Source organism: Pavona decussata, unplaced genomic scaffold (genome assembly GCF_977016875.1).
Source record: "Pavona decussata unplaced genomic scaffold, jaPavDecu1.1 SCAFFOLD_98, whole genome shotgun sequence".
NCBI lineage: Eukaryota > Metazoa > Cnidaria > Anthozoa > Scleractinia > Agariciidae > Pavona > Pavona decussata.
Genome location: NW_028145514.1, coordinates 895,001 through 913,445, shown reverse-complemented (window position 1 = coordinate 913,445; position 18,445 = coordinate 895,001). Strand labels below are relative to the sequence as shown.

General features: G+C 36.7%; 1 protein-coding gene across 2 annotated transcripts in view; it reads right to left on the bottom strand.

Annotated features, from left to right (window-relative positions):
* Nucleotides 1–812: 812 nt before the first annotated feature.
* Nucleotides 813–18,445, bottom strand: part of LOC146472522 (FHF complex subunit HOOK interacting protein 2A-like) — a 19,243-nt gene continuing 1,610 nt past the window's right edge. The window contains exons 4-22 of one of the 2 annotated variants that reach the window (XM_085119302.1): nt 18,130–18,198; nt 16,902–17,006; nt 16,584–16,706; nt 14,570–14,617; nt 12,465–12,593; nt 11,480–11,590; nt 10,880–10,962; nt 10,533–10,647; nt 9,751–9,827; nt 9,122–9,201; nt 8,315–8,427; nt 6,916–7,202; nt 6,028–6,118; nt 4,560–4,623; nt 4,391–4,473; nt 3,505–3,645; nt 2,397–2,506; nt 2,246–2,300; nt 813–1,795 (exon numbers count right to left, since the gene is read on the bottom strand). In XM_085119302.1, the coding sequence (XP_084975428.1) occupies nt 1,700–1,795; nt 2,246–2,300; nt 2,397–2,506; nt 3,505–3,645; nt 4,391–4,473; nt 4,560–4,623; nt 6,028–6,118; nt 6,916–7,202; nt 8,315–8,427; nt 9,122–9,201; nt 9,751–9,827; nt 10,533–10,647; nt 10,880–10,962; nt 11,480–11,590; nt 12,465–12,593; nt 14,570–14,617; nt 16,584–16,706; nt 16,902–17,006; nt 18,130–18,198 (1,980 nt within the window). In that variant the 3' untranslated portion in view covers nt 813–1,699. The remainder of the gene's footprint in view (nt 1,796–2,245; nt 2,301–2,396; nt 2,507–3,504; nt 3,646–4,390; nt 4,474–4,559; nt 4,624–6,027; nt 6,119–6,915; nt 7,203–8,314; nt 8,428–9,121; nt 9,202–9,750; nt 9,828–10,532; nt 10,648–10,879; nt 10,963–11,479; nt 11,591–12,464; nt 12,594–14,569; nt 14,618–16,583; nt 16,707–16,901; nt 17,007–18,129; nt 18,199–18,445) is intronic. The other variant, XM_085119303.1, reaches the window with a different exon arrangement.

Here is an 18,445-nt window from a genome sequence, read left to right as displayed (position 1 = left end):
ACATTACAGTCAGTGCGTTTTTTTTTTCTGTACACATAATTTTTGTAAAACAAGCCACGGCCACCATTTTGACTAAACCTTGAGGTCTTTTATGGATGGTACAGAGGCCTTTCTTTCTAGGCCCCACTAAGACCTATAATTATACGCACAGATAATGGTTTCTGATTGGGCCGTGTTTGCTGCAGACAACTGGAACAATACAGGACAAAAATATCTCTTCTAGGGGTGAAGAGGGTTTAACCAGGGTTAATGAATAAATTAATAAAAATAAAAAAATTACAATTTGTGACTTTGAGGAAGGAAAATAAAGATAGTCGACCGAAAGCTTGACGTGTAATAACATTTTCAGCTTGTCTTGTGGACAAATTTAGCTTTGTCACATTATTCAAGCTTTGCATAGTAATTGTGTCCTTGGAAAGGAAATGATTGCAAAGCCGCTAAGGCAGAGGTATTAGGAACCTTCAGATCGGAGTACGACTTTCAAATTTCAAATCAGTTACATCCCCAGAACTCTCCCTTCTTCCCGTTGTTTACCAGCAGGTAAGGAGACCCTAGAAACAAGATTGGTGTGACAAGCGGTTATCTAAACCAAGCTTACTAGATTTGAAAAGTTGTACTTGTACTCAATCTTGTACTTGTAGTCAAATCTGAATGTCCCCAGTGAGAGTACAGAGTCCACTTTAGAAATGGGATGCCCCAAATGTTTGGACTCACATTTTAATTGTTTTCACTGTGGCTATATTTTATTTCAATGGTTTCTATTGTAGTTGTTAGTAAACAATAGTTTCAGACGTAAGAGACACTTGAACAAATTCCCACAGAATATTTTTTATTACAAATATTTCTAACCGATGCATCATGTAATATAACATGGCTATGTTTCTGTCATATAATGATAATATTGTTATTTATTTGAACTCTGAAATGCCAATAAAAAGTGGTTGGACCTTTGCTTCTAATGGTGATAAAAGGAACAACTGAGAAAACAGTGTTAAATTCAAAATAGTGTTTGTGGAATGATTCTGTGATATAGTATCTAGCAGAAAACACCATTATGTACCGAAACCAAACAAAATATGAGAGGACACCTCAAATCATTCTGTCCAATTTTTTTCCAACCACAAATTAGCTATTTATAGGCATATGTATTTATTTGGCCACATATGCCAAAATATAATTTGTGCTTAAACCCAAATATATTATTCAACACATGGAATTCTTTGGTAATCTCCTATGGTTTCTGGAAATAACCTGTATGTAAAATATCCATACTAAAATGTTTTTGCCTTCCCAGAGGAATAGGCTGTGACACGTTTTTCAGCTTTTTCATCTACCAGTGCAACACCTAAAGGTATTTGCTTTGGTAGGCTGCTCAAAAAAATTTTTAAATGAAAAAATATATTACATTTTTTTTGGCATCCAATTTATACTGGCTGCACAGAAAAACCTTAACATTTTTTAGTTAAGGAAGCCTAAGGTGAACAAATCCAGATTGAAAAATACCAGGAAGGCCAGATTCCACAAAACTCCAAAGTGAATGAATGCACTATGTCCTACATGAAACCAAGTCTGACGCAGATATGTAATGGATCCCTTCAGCTGATCTATAGTGAGAAGCCACATGGTTGATGCCTTTGCACTTCTTTTGCTCATGCGCCAGGGTTTCTTATCTTCAGTTCAAGAATGAAGCAAATTCTAGTCATAAAGCTGATAAGCCTGCTTGCACACTTTCCTGATCATGTAATCGACCTTGCACTCTTTCTGTAGCTTTCACAAATGCAATGGCAGCCAATTCCTGCAGCAAAAAGTAAACAAGCATTTTGTGGTTCATATAGTGCGTCATTCCAAAATAATTTCTTTTCAGCAACTTTCCTGCTTTAGTGAGATACCCTCTATGTTAACAACTACTACAATAACAAAAACAAAATCATTTTGTGGAGGTACGCAAACTAAAATGCCCAATTGCACTAAAAATGAACACCTGGCCATCAATTGCTTAGCCTCCCTTGCCCATGCTCCTTTGGCTTGTCACACAAGATTGCATGATGAGTCAAAAGAGTGTCTGCGAGGGGGAGAGGGAGGGAGGGTATTGATTACTTTCACTGGTAATGATAGTTATTCCCACGAAATTTCAAATTTATCACTGAAATAATTTCATCCTCAGTAAATAGCAAAAGCATCTTTTTTGAGATTTGTGGTAAACTTATTGTAATTTACTCTGTCATCAAACTCTTGAAGCCCTCACCTTGCAGAATTCCTCCAACACTATTGCAGCTTCAAGAAGGTTGCTCTCACTGAGACTAGAAAAGGATAACAAAGGTTTGTATGATCGCAATACCAATCTCCCTCACAGATTAAACTAAAGTAGTTATCAACATAATGGAGCTACACGATACCTTTTGTGTTCAGGTGATGTGGCAATTCCCATTAACTGTCTTCTAACAGAAACGACATTTCGCTGGAAGTTTGGAAGTCTTTGAATTCTTCCTCTGAGATCTTGTACAACCTGTCAGGAGATCGGATCATTTAGATTTGGTAAAGCATTTCACAATAAAAGCAAGAATTGTAATATGTTGATTTTTGGATGTTACTGCTAACATCAACAAAATCGTTAACTAATACTGATGAGATGGAGTTGAATACGAATAAAATTAAGAACGTTCAAGCATTAAGCAATTCCTAACTCTGTCTTTGGTGGTGTCAGTCTTGTCACAATCTTATCACATTCGCAGAAAGGGCTAAAAACATGGCAAAATGAAATGATTGAGGTGTGTTTTGTAGAAAAAACAGTAGTTTCATAAGTTCAAAAAACCCAACCGATGATCATACTCTGTTATTTTTGTCCAAAAAATTATGACACAAATGCCAAACAGCAAGCTTCCCTAAATTGAGCCACCTATGATTCGGTTTTAGTGTATGAGTTTTGATATGAATGTAAACTAAGTTTCATAATAAAAACTTTGCACTTAGCCTGACTTTCATAATGAGGTTCAAAGCAACTCGGAGGTGGCCTGTTATTTATTTATACATTGAGGGACAAAACCCATGGAGAATCAACAATAGGACACAAGGTCCCTTACAAGGGTCGACCTCTAACGGTCAGTGGACGTCACAGAAAACAGAGTAGGTACAGGCATACAAAATACAATGATCTACAGAGGCAAACAGCATGTATACAAGGAGAATACAAAAATACGAACAGAAGCGAGTTTGACAATATAGTACGTTAAACACAATGGTGGGTAAATAACGAGGACATGCATCGAAGGGGAAAGGTCTAACAAGAACAGACAGAGCAGGGGTTAGGGCGGTGGCACAGAGGACAGATTATGCGCCATGTACAGATGTTATTAGCATCATTAAGCCGTCATCAGCCGGAACTTGAAGACAGATGTAGATTCAGATAAACGCAGTTCAATAGGAAGCCAACAATGGCTCCACAGTCTACCAACCATTACTGTTATGAAGTATTAAGTTTAATAATTAAACGTAATTATTACTCACATTTTGAAGAGTTAAGTGTAGAGTGTGACAGTCTGGTGCCAGTGGCAAGGTAGCATTAAGGAGATATTCTTGCAGCTGAGGATGTTGAAACTGAGAAAGCAGTGCTATCACGCTTGTCACTTGTAGGTTCACATCATATGGCTGAACAGTAGATAAGATTAGAGTTAATTTCACTTCTTTAGCAGCTTTCAAAGCCGTGAACAATAAACTCAAGCTATGGAACACTACCAAAACTGTACTTTTAGTGAACTGTTTAATTATTGGTTGGCACTTTTCAACAACGTGTTAATCCTGAAGTTTCATAAATTGATGTCAATAATGTTTCACACTAGCATAGTTCAGTTTCAGTTCAGTTCAGTTTATTGTTTTGCCATAAGTTGTACAAAAGCAAGAAAAATCTAATTATTTTAAACACTAATGGTGAGGAAGCCCAAGGGAAGCCACCGCGCTTATAAGGAATGGGCTCCCTCAGTTAAGTAATTAGAACAAAGTATTATGATAATCATAGTTACACATGGGACCAAAATCAATGGCAGAGCTACAGTACATCTTAAAATATATTACATAGTCATATTAATCATAGATATGCTAAAAAAAGTGAAAATGAAAGTGAAAAGCAGAGGTAAATAAATTAATATATAAATGATATTCATGATAAGAGGAATGCTTTCAGCTTACTACAAAAGGAAGCGGTACTTGTTGCATTTCAAATTTCAAGACTAAGAGAGTTAAAAAAAATTAGGATTGTGGAAACTGATGGATAACTTTCTCACATTAGTCCTGCATTGTGGTAAATATGATTACAACACCAATAACATATCTCAGAAAACAAGGAAGAAATTTGAAAGCCAATTGAAAACTGTTCTATTTTATAGCCATAGCACACCTGATCTAGAAGTCTCTGCAGTTTTTTGAAGAGCATGTTTACAAATGCACCTTCATAGAATGCCTCTCTGGTGTCTTCCACATCTTAAAACGAAGGAGATGGTTATTGTAGTAAAGCCCGAGATTCATAATGTTGACATAGGAAAAGGTATTAAAAATTAGTATCTTACCATGAGATGGGATTGGAGTAGAGGGCCAATCAAAAGTGCTGGTTTGTAAAGCTCTTTGGCTGCACTGAAAGATGAAATGTCTACCAGTTAATTAGAGGAAGTGATGACCAGGGGATTAGTTTCTTAACAACCTATGGTGCTGTGTTGGTGGGGAGTACAGAAAAATGTTTGGTTTATCAACTTAATCGTAATTTGCCTATTAAAAGCTGATGTAAGTGTCAAGATTTACTGTATTTCCTGCAAGTTTGTAATGAAAATGGCCACCGTAAAGAGATTCAAGTGCTGACGTTTCTAGCGTCAAACCTTCGTCACAGCGAATGATGAAGGGCTTATGCTTGAAACGTCAGCACTCGAATCTCTTTACGGTGGCCAATTTACCTTTAGTTATCAACTCCGTTAATAAACCAAACATTCATCACCAGGAATAGGTACATGAACATCACAAGTACAAAAAATGAAAAAAAAAAAAAAAAAAAAAAAAAAAATTAAATAAGGAAATTATTACTGCACCTAGCTGAGGGGTAGCAAAAAGTGAACTTGAAGCTTTGCAAGACTAGCATTTTTCTATGTATGCACAACACTTTTGTCCTCTCTTTTTAAAATGTAAGAAAAAGATTGGGAGTATTACCATTCCCCTTGCATTCCCCTTGGATTAAAATAAAATTTAATGTTTGTCCACTGCGGGGACCTCCCCTCCCTGTATTTTTTTGGGTTTCCCCAACAGCTCAGTGATACCTATGTACACACAACCGGGTTGAGATAGATGACATAAGGCCAATGGTACGGTTGTGGTAAGGAAACAGCGTAAAAGCTATCACCCAGGACTAACTACTTTGTAAACTAATACATTTATAATGAAAATTGTAAAAGTGCTACAAAGGGACCAGAGTCACAAAGTCCTCCAAAGATTATGATATTCTACAGTTCGAATAACAATGGCCTATTGCTAACGAATTGTATTTATGTCTGAACTTAACAAGGATCGACACACTCTATTAGGGGGATAGTTTCTTCCACGGCTTTATCACATAAGCTCTAGCTTTTTTCACAATGAAAATTTGAATATGAATTTCAAATTTATTCTGGCAATATTGCACTAAATTTTACTGCATATACTATACCATGGCAACTAATCAGTGTCTACAATGAAATGGATTGTGGTTTGGCTAGGACAAGGCTCCCTTTATAATGCCAGTAAGTGTTTAAGAGGGCCTTTGGAATCTGGCCCATGTACAATATTATCCATGAGTTGAAATGATTCAGTCAGCATTGAATGTTTCACTTCTGGCAGTACTACTGTACAGCACACACAGTTGTTTTTAGAAATGTTTTATTACCGTCTCCAACTCCCCTAAAATAACTGTGTGTGTGGCTAACTGTACTAGTCAGACCACCTTCACTTCCACAACACCATCAAAATTAAGGCAATTTTTCATAACTGTTAAATGAAGTTAGCTAACTTATGTACCTGTCTGTGGGCATCTCTTAAATAAGTGTCGTACCCAGTGTCACCTGTTAGGGCTGATGTCTTTATCTCATCAGGTACCAGTGAAATAAAACTGAAAAATAGATCTTGTTTAGACACTTCTCAATAGACCCTTTTGAGAGAGAATCTTCAGTTGTTTAACAATATACAGTCAGTGGTGAAGTGAAGTGGCAGCTTTATTTATAGAGGGTAACATTTGACAGTACTTTAGAAGTTAAACTAAACTAGCAGCCCTTTGTAAAATACATGCACACTACCAAGTGCAAGAGCCACACATATTAGGGCCACAGATACAGGAAAATTTCCCCACCCTACAAAACATTGATCAGTTAGTCACCAACAACAGCCTTTGCACAGCTTTACAAAAATGGACTGTCATACTACAATGTTATCGTAGACAAAACTAGTTGAGAAAAATGCAAATTTTGTGCATATATTTCAACACCGTCTGGAGAGTAGCAAACCTTCACTCCCCTCTCCCCCTCAGTCAATGTTGCTTTGAAGGCCATACATAACCCAGCCTTGTTTTCAGCAGCATAACAATACTGATTAGGGGGAGTGGGAACTGGGTTGTTGATGTGTCACTGTAGCTATTGAATGTGTAGATCAAGTAGAGCTTTCTTAACAGTTTTGTCCACGATTGTCTTTTCCAGAACGCCCAATCCATAGTAGTCCTATAATGTCGGATGTCTGCCATACCAACAGCTAAAAGATAACTGTCTCTATAATCAGTGCTTAACCCTAAACAGTATAGAAAAGTGCTTATAGACCTAAATATTATCGTTCGTTGCTTAAACAACAGGGGTATTTTGCAGAATGCTAAATGCAGCATTCTGCAAAATACTTCTGCTGCACCACAGATAAACCTACCTATTTACAACTTGTTCAACTTCTTCCCTATCAATGTCGTCCACAATCTGGGGTGACCCCAGCCCATCTGGTGTGAGAGGTGGAGTTGAGGGTGAGGATGCTGCAGCAGGTGAGGGTGGCGCCAGATGTTCAGACACAGGACCATTTTTTGTTGTCTCGCCATTAGCTACTGCAGGTGCACAGTAGTACTTTCTACTCTTTAGGTTCCGAAGGATGAGATTATTTAAAATAATGTCACAAGGTTTGTTTAGCAGTGTCTCAAACAATTTCAAGGTTTCTATGCTGACCTGCAACAGAGCATTAGGATCTGTTAGAGAAGGCTTACAATAAAACAGTGCTGTGGAAAAATAACAAGACAGTTAAGATACGTGTAACATGCAAGCAGTTCTTCTTCAATGTAAATTTTTTCAATGGCCAAGCTAGATTGGTACAAAAGCAACAAGACTGAGCAGCACTTCAGTTGAGGCAATTACTGCTGCCATTTTATGGATTCACTTGTCTATAGGGATATGTTGGAATCCTTTTGTATTTCTTTTTAATAATTTAAACGAGCACACAGTTTCCATGAAAGAGCCCTGTACCAGGTGTTAAACATGAATGTCATCCTCACCAGCTGCAATACTGGGACCAGTTGTTTCGAAGCCGATTAACGCTAATCCTTCATTAGAAATTAACTGAGGTTTTGATCTCACTCATTAAAAATGTTTTTCAACTGCTCATTTTAAGCTAATATTAAAGAAAAGCTTGAGTCAAAACTGAGGAACAAAAATCTTTTTGAAGAGTCTTCAATGGTTAGAAATTAAACTTGAATCAAAGTTCATGTTAACCCAGGATTAGCTTGACCAGGCTTTGAACAAACGGGCCCTGAGCATTTACTTAGGAACTGAACTGCACAATTTCCTTAATCCCACGCAGGTGCAATACCCTCTTGTCCAACTGTTCCAACTTGTCCAAATCTTAATGAAACTTCTGTAAAGGGTTATGCAATTTCAACAACAACACTTCTCATGGCTGCTATTAGTAGCCGGCAGCTGGATATTAAAGCTGTATGGACAGGAACTACTGGGAAGATAGTCAGCAACTAAGAGCTTGAAAATGATTAAACCACAATAAGAATGGAAGACTTTTCTTCTGTTTATGATCAGCTATGGCTGGTGATCCACTAGAAAAAAATACGAATCTTTGTAACACAACACTGCTCGAAGGCAAGAGTGACGTTCGTGTATGTGTCATTTATTCCTCTTATTTTGCGCTTGGGCTGCCTGTGGTATAATGCGTGGTTCAATAAGTCTACCTGTTACCATCCCCCCACCCCCGGCTACTTTCCTTGTGAAGCCAGCTTCTCCATAGCTTAACGGCAGTCTTAACTGCTCATCAATTGAAGGTATGCAATTCTTACCTCATCAGATAAGTGATCACATCTTTCAATAAGTGTTTGCCGTAATTTGTGGTCTCCTTCATGAGATGGAATTTCTGCTGATGTCCCCTCACCAAGGAGAAATACACAGATTTCTGGGAAAAAGGAATGGTTCATAAGAACTTTACAAAAATAATTTCAAAAAGTAGTTCAAAGAGAAATTAAGGCCCTGAATAATGGCAGATCATGTGATCTTAAAATCAATCAGTGTCAAGTTGTCTCTCCTTTTTAATAAATAAATAAAAATATCAAAATATATTTTGAGAAAAAAATAATTATGCCAAGATCATTGCCACAGAGGATAATTTCACCAGACAGAAGCAGAGAGGCCATAAAAATCCCATGCCTGTGGATATGAACTTCTTCTGATTTGCCATAACATACTGTTCTGTCACATGATTAAAAACCACTATACATACATGTAGATCGTAAGACAGAAATCTACCCTCAGTCACTTGAAAATGGTACTCAGTTGGTGTCTAGAGCTAAAGCTATTGTGCTACTTTTGGTCTAGATAGCTTTATAAACCATATTTTATTCAGTAGAGGGATCAGGTAGCGGAGATTTTTTCCTATATTTCAAGCTGAATTGCTGTTGGCCTGGATCTACCCAACTTACAAACATCAAGTAATTTTCCCAATTAATTCAGAGTTATAATTTACAGTATGCACATCCTTTCACCAGAAAATAAGGGCACGCAGCTGATGTTTGCATGCTCTTAAATACCACTGACATTAATTTAATAAAAGATTCAAAAACAATTAAAACATACCCAGCAAATGTACATACCTTGAAGGAGTTGTGGTGAGGCGACAGTCTTCACACATCTTCTTAACACTGCTGTTGTGGTGATGATGCCAAGCTCTGATCTAAACACAGACATTGTGTCAGTAAAATGGAAGGACAATACATTTATTATGAATTCACTTTATCCTTGTTGGTCCTATCACTGGCCCAGCCCAATATTTTCAGCATTACTCCACATTCTTCATACAAGTAAATGCTACTTTTTTGACTTCTTAGAATTCTTTTAAAATCAAATGTAACACTAAAAAACAGCATGGAAAAAACTGAGGTGATATACTGTAATTCAAAATAAGGAATCAACAATTTTAGACCTTTAGACTTGTAAATGTGATTTTTACGGCAAGTTATGGGCAGGGATGAGATCATAAACTCAGGGCTGGGTGTGAAAAGGGTCTATCCTTTTTTGTTTACTTCAGATTATCACCACCTTTTTTGGTAGGCTTGGTGTAGATTTGATAGAAAACAGAAATTACCCTAGAGTTTGACATGGCCCTTCTTTGCACAAGGCAGGTCACTTCTCAATAAGCTTCAAAGAAAACACCAATACTTAAAAACTCTCACATCCTGATTTCAGCACAATGTATAGTTGTCCCCAGATAAACTCTACTTACTGTTGCATGAGACCTGGCTCTATGACTGTCTGAAGAAATCTTTCTCTTACTCCTACTGCTAATGCTTTGGCAACGAGCTACACCGAGAAGAGAGAAAATACAGGGATTGAAACCTTCCAAATATTCCAACCGGCATTAGTGTATAATCAACAATTATCCCGCCAAATCGTGCAGAATATTGCCTAATTCTTAGCAGATGAGGCTGTACATGTATGGCCTGAGTTGGCTAAAATCGACCAGGATAATACATTATCGTTTTTTTCTTTTTTTTGTTCAACACACTGATAACAAAGCACAATATTATTGCCATTTTTTTTTATAAACATATTTTATTGTGAAGTTTGCCCTAAGAGAAAAAAAACTCATTGAATGGGCTCACTTCTCTGACACACAAAATTATGTATATCGCAGGATATCTGTTGACTATGGACGACAAACATTCAGTGCACCATGATCGTATTTGGGTAGTGTTACAATGTGTTGAATAATTAAGATTATTAACCATGGTCCATGTACTATATCTTCGGTGAAAACATCTTCCTAGATAGAAATTCCCCGGGCAGTGAGTCTGGTGAGGGACTGAAACCACATGAGACAAAAATAATTTTTTATCTTATAACCATAATCATGAAAAGCCAACCTGTGAAATAGTCTCAAACGTCACAAAATTTTTCCTTTAGACAGGAGTCAAATGATGTATTGAAGACAAGGATGAGAATTTGGATGGTGGTAATAACAGATGCTCAGTTAAAAGGTTGTGATGACTGTGTTGGTGTACAAACCTTGTGCGCCTCCTTTGACAGCTGGTCAACATAATCCAACCAAGAGAGAAAAGAGATTAATTGTCTTTTGCCAGGAAATGACAGAACATCTTCACCATCACTCTGATGGTCAAGCCTGTAGAAAAATATGCCGTGTGGTAATATGTCAATACTCTATACATGTAAAATTCCATACTGTCAAGTTCACCATGGTTTTTAAAATTGGACAGTACATGGTATGCACAAAAAGGTAACAGCCAAAAGGACTTCTCCAAGTTATAATGATTGGACATAAATTCATAAGATTGCTAAATTTGCAGTCCACAACAGTATACTAAGCTTGGACATCACAACTAAGTTCAACCTACCCCCATTTTGCTGCAACAGCAGATATATCCAGTGGCTCCATATTCTTTGGTAGATGATCAAATAACACTTTCAATCTGTCTGCCTAGAGAGATACATGTACAAAAAAATATCAACAAACTGCTGTTTATTTCTAACCAATTTTTAGTCACTCAATTGTGCTCGTATATACAAATAAATGGAGTAGCAAAGACCCTCACAGTGCATATTTCCACCCAGGTGCATCAAAGGACCATGCCATAAAGCTGCTCCTACAAAGCGCTCGGGTGTAACCTGCCACAATCAAGCCTCTTGGGTGAGTAAATCAGGAGAATTGGGCTGTAGCATTTTAAATGACTTCTGATAACACTAACACAGCACTGAACTTCTTACAGAGTTCATACTCTGTGTGAAAAAAAATGAAAAACTGACTTCTTCAAGATTCATAAAGATTTCAATTCCAGTCTGGCAGCTTTTAATTTGGGTGTATCAAAATTCTGGACTGTCTCAACTACATGCAGAATTTTTTATCACAAAGTTCGGGAGTACAGTATCTAGGTTTTGTTCAACATGTCAGAGCTCTGAGTTAAGACTTAATACCAACCAAACAATTTGTAACTAACCATGACTTCACAGAATGGAGTGTACAGGATGATTACAGTGGCTGCATGATCTTCAGGAAGGGATGCACAAAGCATTAATCCTTCACAGGCCTTCACAGCTATTCTGCTGTCCTAAAAAATCAACAAGCATCCAGTTTAATATTCTGAGGACAATGGGTACAGTCTTATAACTAAGTTGCAATATCACATAGGATTGTTCATCTTCATAAAAATAGAAACAACCCAGAAATGTATTGGAAATGTTGGTTAGTACACTGCACAGAACTACTGAACTACTGGTGAGGGTCTTTTAACTTGCAACATCAAAAGCTGGTTATATTAATTTTGTAGGCTGCTTCTGTTCACATAGTTGAATAAATGGGAACTGGCAGATTATGTAGGATGTCAGAAATTCCTATGATGCCAGGAAGCGTGAGAAAGAAAATACCTTTAGCTGTTTGAGAAGAAAATAAGAAAAAAACAGAGGCAGCAGACTAAAGCATCCCCCCACTCCTCCCACACAACACGCCACAATTGAGACAGAGACTAAATGCCAGAGTTTGACTGCTGAGCCCCCCTGGAAGGTTGTGGGGGTATGTTTATCAAATAATCTAAAAACAAAGCAACGCTGATTACAATATTTCAAAAGACATGACCTTTCTTCTTCAGGGTATGTTTGAGCCTGACCCTGTGGCAAGAGACATTACCATACAATAACCCTTGGCTATTAAAAGTCCCTACCAAAATCTTGCAATGCATCCACCCACCAAAGCCCACAAATGCCAAATTTCAAACCCAATAAGGTCATCGACCTTCCCATTATAGAGTTAATATACCTTATCCCCCCCTTCCAACCAGGGACCATGGTGTTTTCACTGCTACTAAAGACAGAAGTATAACACTTACTACAACTAGTACTATTGCTAACGGCTAGAGCAAGTCATAACATTGAAACGAATGAGCCACCAGACAACAAACCAAACTGAACTTGAATATGTATTGTTACCTCACTCTTGGTTAGGTTGAGGAGAGAATTAACCAAGGTATAATCTGGCTTGTCTCGTCCTTGAGCTTTAACAGGTGGGGGATGCAACTCATCTGAAGGTTGCAAACCTGATGGACTTGTACCTAGCGACTAGTATTGGACAAACGATAAAGAATTAATAAATAACTCTATTATTGGTTATCTTTCATAATTAACTGATTAGCTGAGAAACATGATGTAGTCTATGCCCTGTTTACACAGTTACAACTTGTTTATCTCAGATCCAAGTATTTGCATAATTTTTTTTAATATAAAGGACTCTGTTTTACAGAGGCAGAGTTTCTCTTCTATTAATTTTGGCACTTGCAGGAGAATGTCAATTGGAAGATATTGTATATTTTATTGAGGTTCCTATAATCCCAAAGCCTTTGCCTCAGTCTTCTCCCATGTGATTATGTGTCACAAAGAACCAGGATTCATTCTCCATGATTTGCTGGGAATGTTTAGGCAACATTCTATCACCTTATTAAAGATTATTATAAAATAAATAACTTCCCATAAGAGTGTGTTCATGGCGGCCATGTTGGATGAGCCAAACAACAGGAGATATTTGCATAAAAATAAAATAAATTTTTAAAAGGAAATTCTTTCTGTTGTTTTGCACCTCCACTATGGCTGCCATGAACACATTCTATAAATACTGTACTTCTCACAATACATTTTAATTAAAGTCATAAACTCTTTAAAGGGATAATAATGATTGTGCTTTGGGGTGGAAATTTCTATCCCAGCTCCTCTAATAGCCAAATAAGACATTTTTACTTTGACCATAGAGCATTTTCCCAGTTACTTTCTTTTGTTTCTCAGTTACATAACAAGCATTAGTAACAGCCCTAAACAAAATTATGAATAATTATTAAAACTTTTTATTAAAAGGTTAAAGAGAGAGCAAGATTAAATTTTTTCATTCATGTAAGCTATTCCTATTACTGAGATTTTTCATGTAGTGACATTTTTTAGGGTAAAGCTACATCACTTATTAACTAAAGGTTTTAATTTTTTCCAGTTATGTCTAAGTTAGTTGATGAATTGTATCCAAGCATTTAGTATCCCATGACACTGACACATGATCAAAAGTTGTCATTACAGTAAAAATTGAAGGGCTGGGAGTATAACCCTGCCTATATACATGTATATTTCAGATCGTGTTCTGTTGTTTTAGCTCAGATTTACTGGAGGTTTTACACATGGCCCTGGATTCCTTCAGGAAATGGTGCTCCAATGTTTTATCAGCTGTTTTGTGCTTCTTTTTTTCGTTCAGTTTTTATCACAAAACGAAGCGCAAAGCAGTGGAGCAACTAGCCTCCTCGTTTTTACCTCCTCCCACAAACGCCTGCTCACCCAAGCGCCACATTCCTTTCCCATTGTTTTACTCCCCAAGCCCCCTAGCCAATCACTTTCGAGGCATTGTCTACATGTAACAATGTCAAATCAAATTGCTGGTTACAAAGGCCATCATGGCTGAAACGCCAAAACAAATATCAAATGTGAATACAAGTGCTTCTTATGTGGCATTTTGAATCTGCTGGAAGAGTCAAAATCTTCAGGAAAGTGTAATTAATCTTCCTCGCCTGATCGAGTTGACAGTCGGTGGAGATATCACCTCTTACTGGAACAGATTTGTTTGTTTGTATGAAGTGCTACAACAGATTAACATGATTCAAAAAAGCAAAAAAGAATGTAGAACGTATAAAGGGGAGATCTGCAGTATTTATCAGTCCATTTAAGACCATTGAACGGAAAGTTAAGGCAGAAAGGAATGTGGCACTTGGATGAGCAGACGTTTGTGGAGAGGAGGTAATATGAGTCCCCAAAAAACGACTGCGTGGGAGGCTATGGAGCAACCTTTCCTGAAGGCCCCACTTAAAAACTCCAGTGTATCTGAGCTAAAACAACAAAATGCAAACTGAAATGCATTTTGGTCGGTTATGCTCTCAGCCCTTCAATTATTCTCTCCATACACTCCAAAGTGGCACAATCAATTACCAAGAACATGCCGGTAGAGGCAAGACAAATGTGATTTAGAGCATTGAGATAGAAATAAAGAAGAAAGTCTTTTTTCCTACCGGCTGCTCACCAGATGGCAAGACAAGTGTGGTTCTAGCAGAGTTTGTCTAGCAACAGGAACAAATGGCACAGTTTATGGCAGATGAATAACAAGAGATACAACAAGTAAATCCCCATTTAAAATTCTCCTTATAACTGAAGGGCTCAGTGGGAAAATGGTTTACTGGTAAGTGACAAGTTTTTGGGCTCAGAATCCAGATTCTCTAAATGGTTTTAGTTCCAGAAAAATAATTATAGCATATCACTTCTGTAGAAGGGTTTTGGTTTTTTTGTTACAGACCTTCAACTGCACTAAGGTAATTACCTTTCTACCAAACAATTTTTGTGTGTGAAAACATTATATATGCAAGAAGTAAGTAACTATAAGAAGATTAATGTTTTTTACAATGTACAGGATACTGTATGTATACCATATATGTTAACAGCATAGTAAGTGATGTATGTAATGTACAACATAGCATAGTAAAAGCTGTTTGTCAGTAATGTATGGTATACGTATAAAATTTATAATGACATTTAGCAACTGCTCTGGGCATTCCAATAAGCTTCACGCCTTCTTTTTAAACCTTGAGCTTTTGACACTCCTTCCCTGTTAGAATTTCCAACAATTTTCCATGATGGGATAGTGTAATACATGTAGCTCTAATGAATATATTTTTTGAGAGAGAATTATTTAATTAAAGCTCAAATGTCATTGATGCCATTTTCCCACTGAGGCTTTCAATAAATGATGCAAAGCTGAATAGAAATGAGATGAGAAGAAAGAAGTTCCGTATGCGGTGATATTGTATGGTAGACAAATGTATGGCCATGCAGTTAAATCAGCTGGAAAAGCTGTTATATTATACTTGAAAATAGGAGTGTTAAATGTTACAGTACACAAGGTTTTCTTTACAGCTCATAGTATTTTATGTATAATATTTCATATTAGACCTTAAATCACAAGAGCAAGATTTATGGGGAAAAATCATTTAATTATTTCACTACTGATTATGCTGTCAAACTAAATTATTTTAAGAACAAAAAATTGCATGAAATGAGATCGCAGGGTTAACAACTTCTGCTCGGATTAACTATGAAAGGCAAACAATAATTGGCTTCACTTATTTACACTACACCAGCACACATTGAATTATACTGCGGGCAGCAAAAAGTTAACGTGTTATATATAATTTATGCAAACCAATAAAAATGCTGTTGATATGTTAACAACATTAATTTTAATGCATGTGTCATGGTTCAAAATTAATTTTGGTTTGTTTGAAAATTTACAAACCAGTTTGTTTATTTTCCTCTGTTCCAGATTGTCATGATAATGAATCTGGGACACCAGAAAATAAACGTTTTAACCACAACAAGTACAACAGATGGTGAAGTGGAAAAGAAACAAGAACAACTGAGTAAGGGCTACAAAATCTAATTAAAAGTTAATTAATAACTAAAAAGGCAAAACAAAGTATATTTAATTATTGATGGCAAAGTGTGTTTCGATCAACCTGAGTAAAATGAAGAATTTAGACAGTAATGATAAGAGGTTTTTTAAGTGTACTTGGTATTTTTCTCAAATTATACATTTTTCGCAAGTCTACGATAAGTAACAGTAATGGTTGTCTATTTTTCTTTGGCCAGAACAATTTTCAAGTAATGTTTAAAAAACGAGCAGGAGTGTTTTATTGGGTTTAAAACCGTGAGGTGCAGCCGAGTGGTTTTAGACCCGATAAAACACATCCTGCGAGGTTTTTGAATGGCTTCAGAAACATTCCTGGAAAAGGGGTTGTCAATAGAGTTCATAATAATGTACTTTCGTGAATGTTGGAAATTAGCATACAAGAAAAATCCCACATACTAATAGGGAGGAGGTTTATCGATATAAAGTCACTGCAGGTGATGTATCATCGACCATTTGATAGGTCAATGGGCTTATGAATTATTAATTAAGTTTTTGAACATCTTTGTAATAGAGCAGTATAAGGTCCAATATTTGTACTTTGGTTATCAGACATTTCAACTTACCTCAAGGAAGAAGTTGACAAGGTAGGGATCCTGGCGTAGTTTTGCGCACACAACACAGAGGAATTGGATTTCTTCATTTTCAGATGGAGCAGCTCTGACCTCACCACAAAGCCGAATTAATCTCTGAAGAAAAAATTAGGGAAGCGATGAAGATAGATCATTTTTGAGAACAATTCACTGTCAAGTCTACAAGACAGTATCCCTTGTTACACATTTTATATTTTTATGCATTGTAGAGTAAAAGACAAATGTTGATTAATTTAAACCAACAAAATGAAAGAGAAAATATGAGCATGACTTTTTCTTAATTGTACTTACATGAACTGGTCGGTACACATTTATGTGTGGTAGAAGAGGTTGTTTCATCTTGGCCAGTAAATTTGCAAAGAACAACAGCACTTGTTGTTTCATTCCCGGTGGGCACTGAAACATTGGTATAAGAGCAAAGTTTTATCACTGAAGTTATGTAGTTATTTATGATTGTGTGCTTCTAGTCTACAGTATTGCTGCTGCCGGTTTTCTGGTATCTGTACAGGCATTCACTTAATACTTTTTGCCAATTTTCATCCTTGTTTGCTTTGAAAACTGTTCATCTAACTACAGTAGAATGATTTGAACCTACATGTACATGTACATCTGTAGGTGTCTCAGTAAGAGAGTCTTTTTAAAAAGGACTTCTGTTGGGTGAACATGTAATATATCCGTGGCAGTGAAGAGATGTAAGTGAAATACAGCTGTTTCAACAAAGGTTGTCCAAAAAAGCATAAAGGCGTATGCGACAATGCCGAAAGGTAGTCTGGGAAATACCCAATAAATTTCAATAAAAGCCCAGAATCCATAATACCTTGACTGTACAGCAAAGACTTGGGTTAAATTTATTGGGTATTTCTTAAGCTACCTTTTGCCATTGTTGCGTACACTTTTACGCTTTTTTTGGACAACCTTTGTCAAAACAGCTGTATACGAAAGTTGTATATTTGAACTGCAGATGAAAGAATAAATAAATGAGAGACCATCAAAGTTATGTACACTACTTAAGCAGATGCGAAAAGAAAGCCTGAAAAAATCCAGCTTAAATGGGATTCAAACCCACAATCTCTATAATACTGTTACACTGCTCTACCAACTGAGCCATCAACCCAACTGTGAGTATTGGTGACATAGACCAGCAGTTTGACAAACTGCCCACCAGTCATTTCAAGGCCAGTTTGCAGTCAATTTGCTGGTCCAACAGCAGAGTTCTGTTGCAAAGACACAAATACAATTGCGTTCTCTATATTTCTGAGATAATTTGATGAGTCTTCTGCTCTTGGGCACCAGTACATTAGCACAGAAACAATATTATAGCAACTCTAAATATCTTTTGATTTCCACCCAGCACAGTATAAGATAGTTTAGAAGTAGTGTTTTGTGAAGCATTATCAATAAATGAAGTTTTACATGCACATGCATACATATACATATAGCAAGGAACAACGATTGTAAAAAGACTTCTCCTATCATTTTACTGCGGAAAAATGTTGGATGTTTCAAATGCAATACCTACATCTGCTCGCCCCAGTGTATGGAGGGTGTCCAAAATTTTGTGTTGTAACAAGTATTCCAGACAGGGTCCCTTTAGAAAGAAATCAACATGTTAACTTGGCAAACACTAGATATCATAGAGACATATTATGTATATACATTACATAATATATACTACATTACAAGAGTCTGTGATTGTTTGAATAAATCATGTGATCATTTATTTTTAATTTTATTTCCCTGTAGCTCTCACCCACATGTGGATTTGACAGTTTTTTTAATTTAGATATTTTTTGTGACAATGGTTTCCTGATGAAATCAGGCAAACACTAAAATAA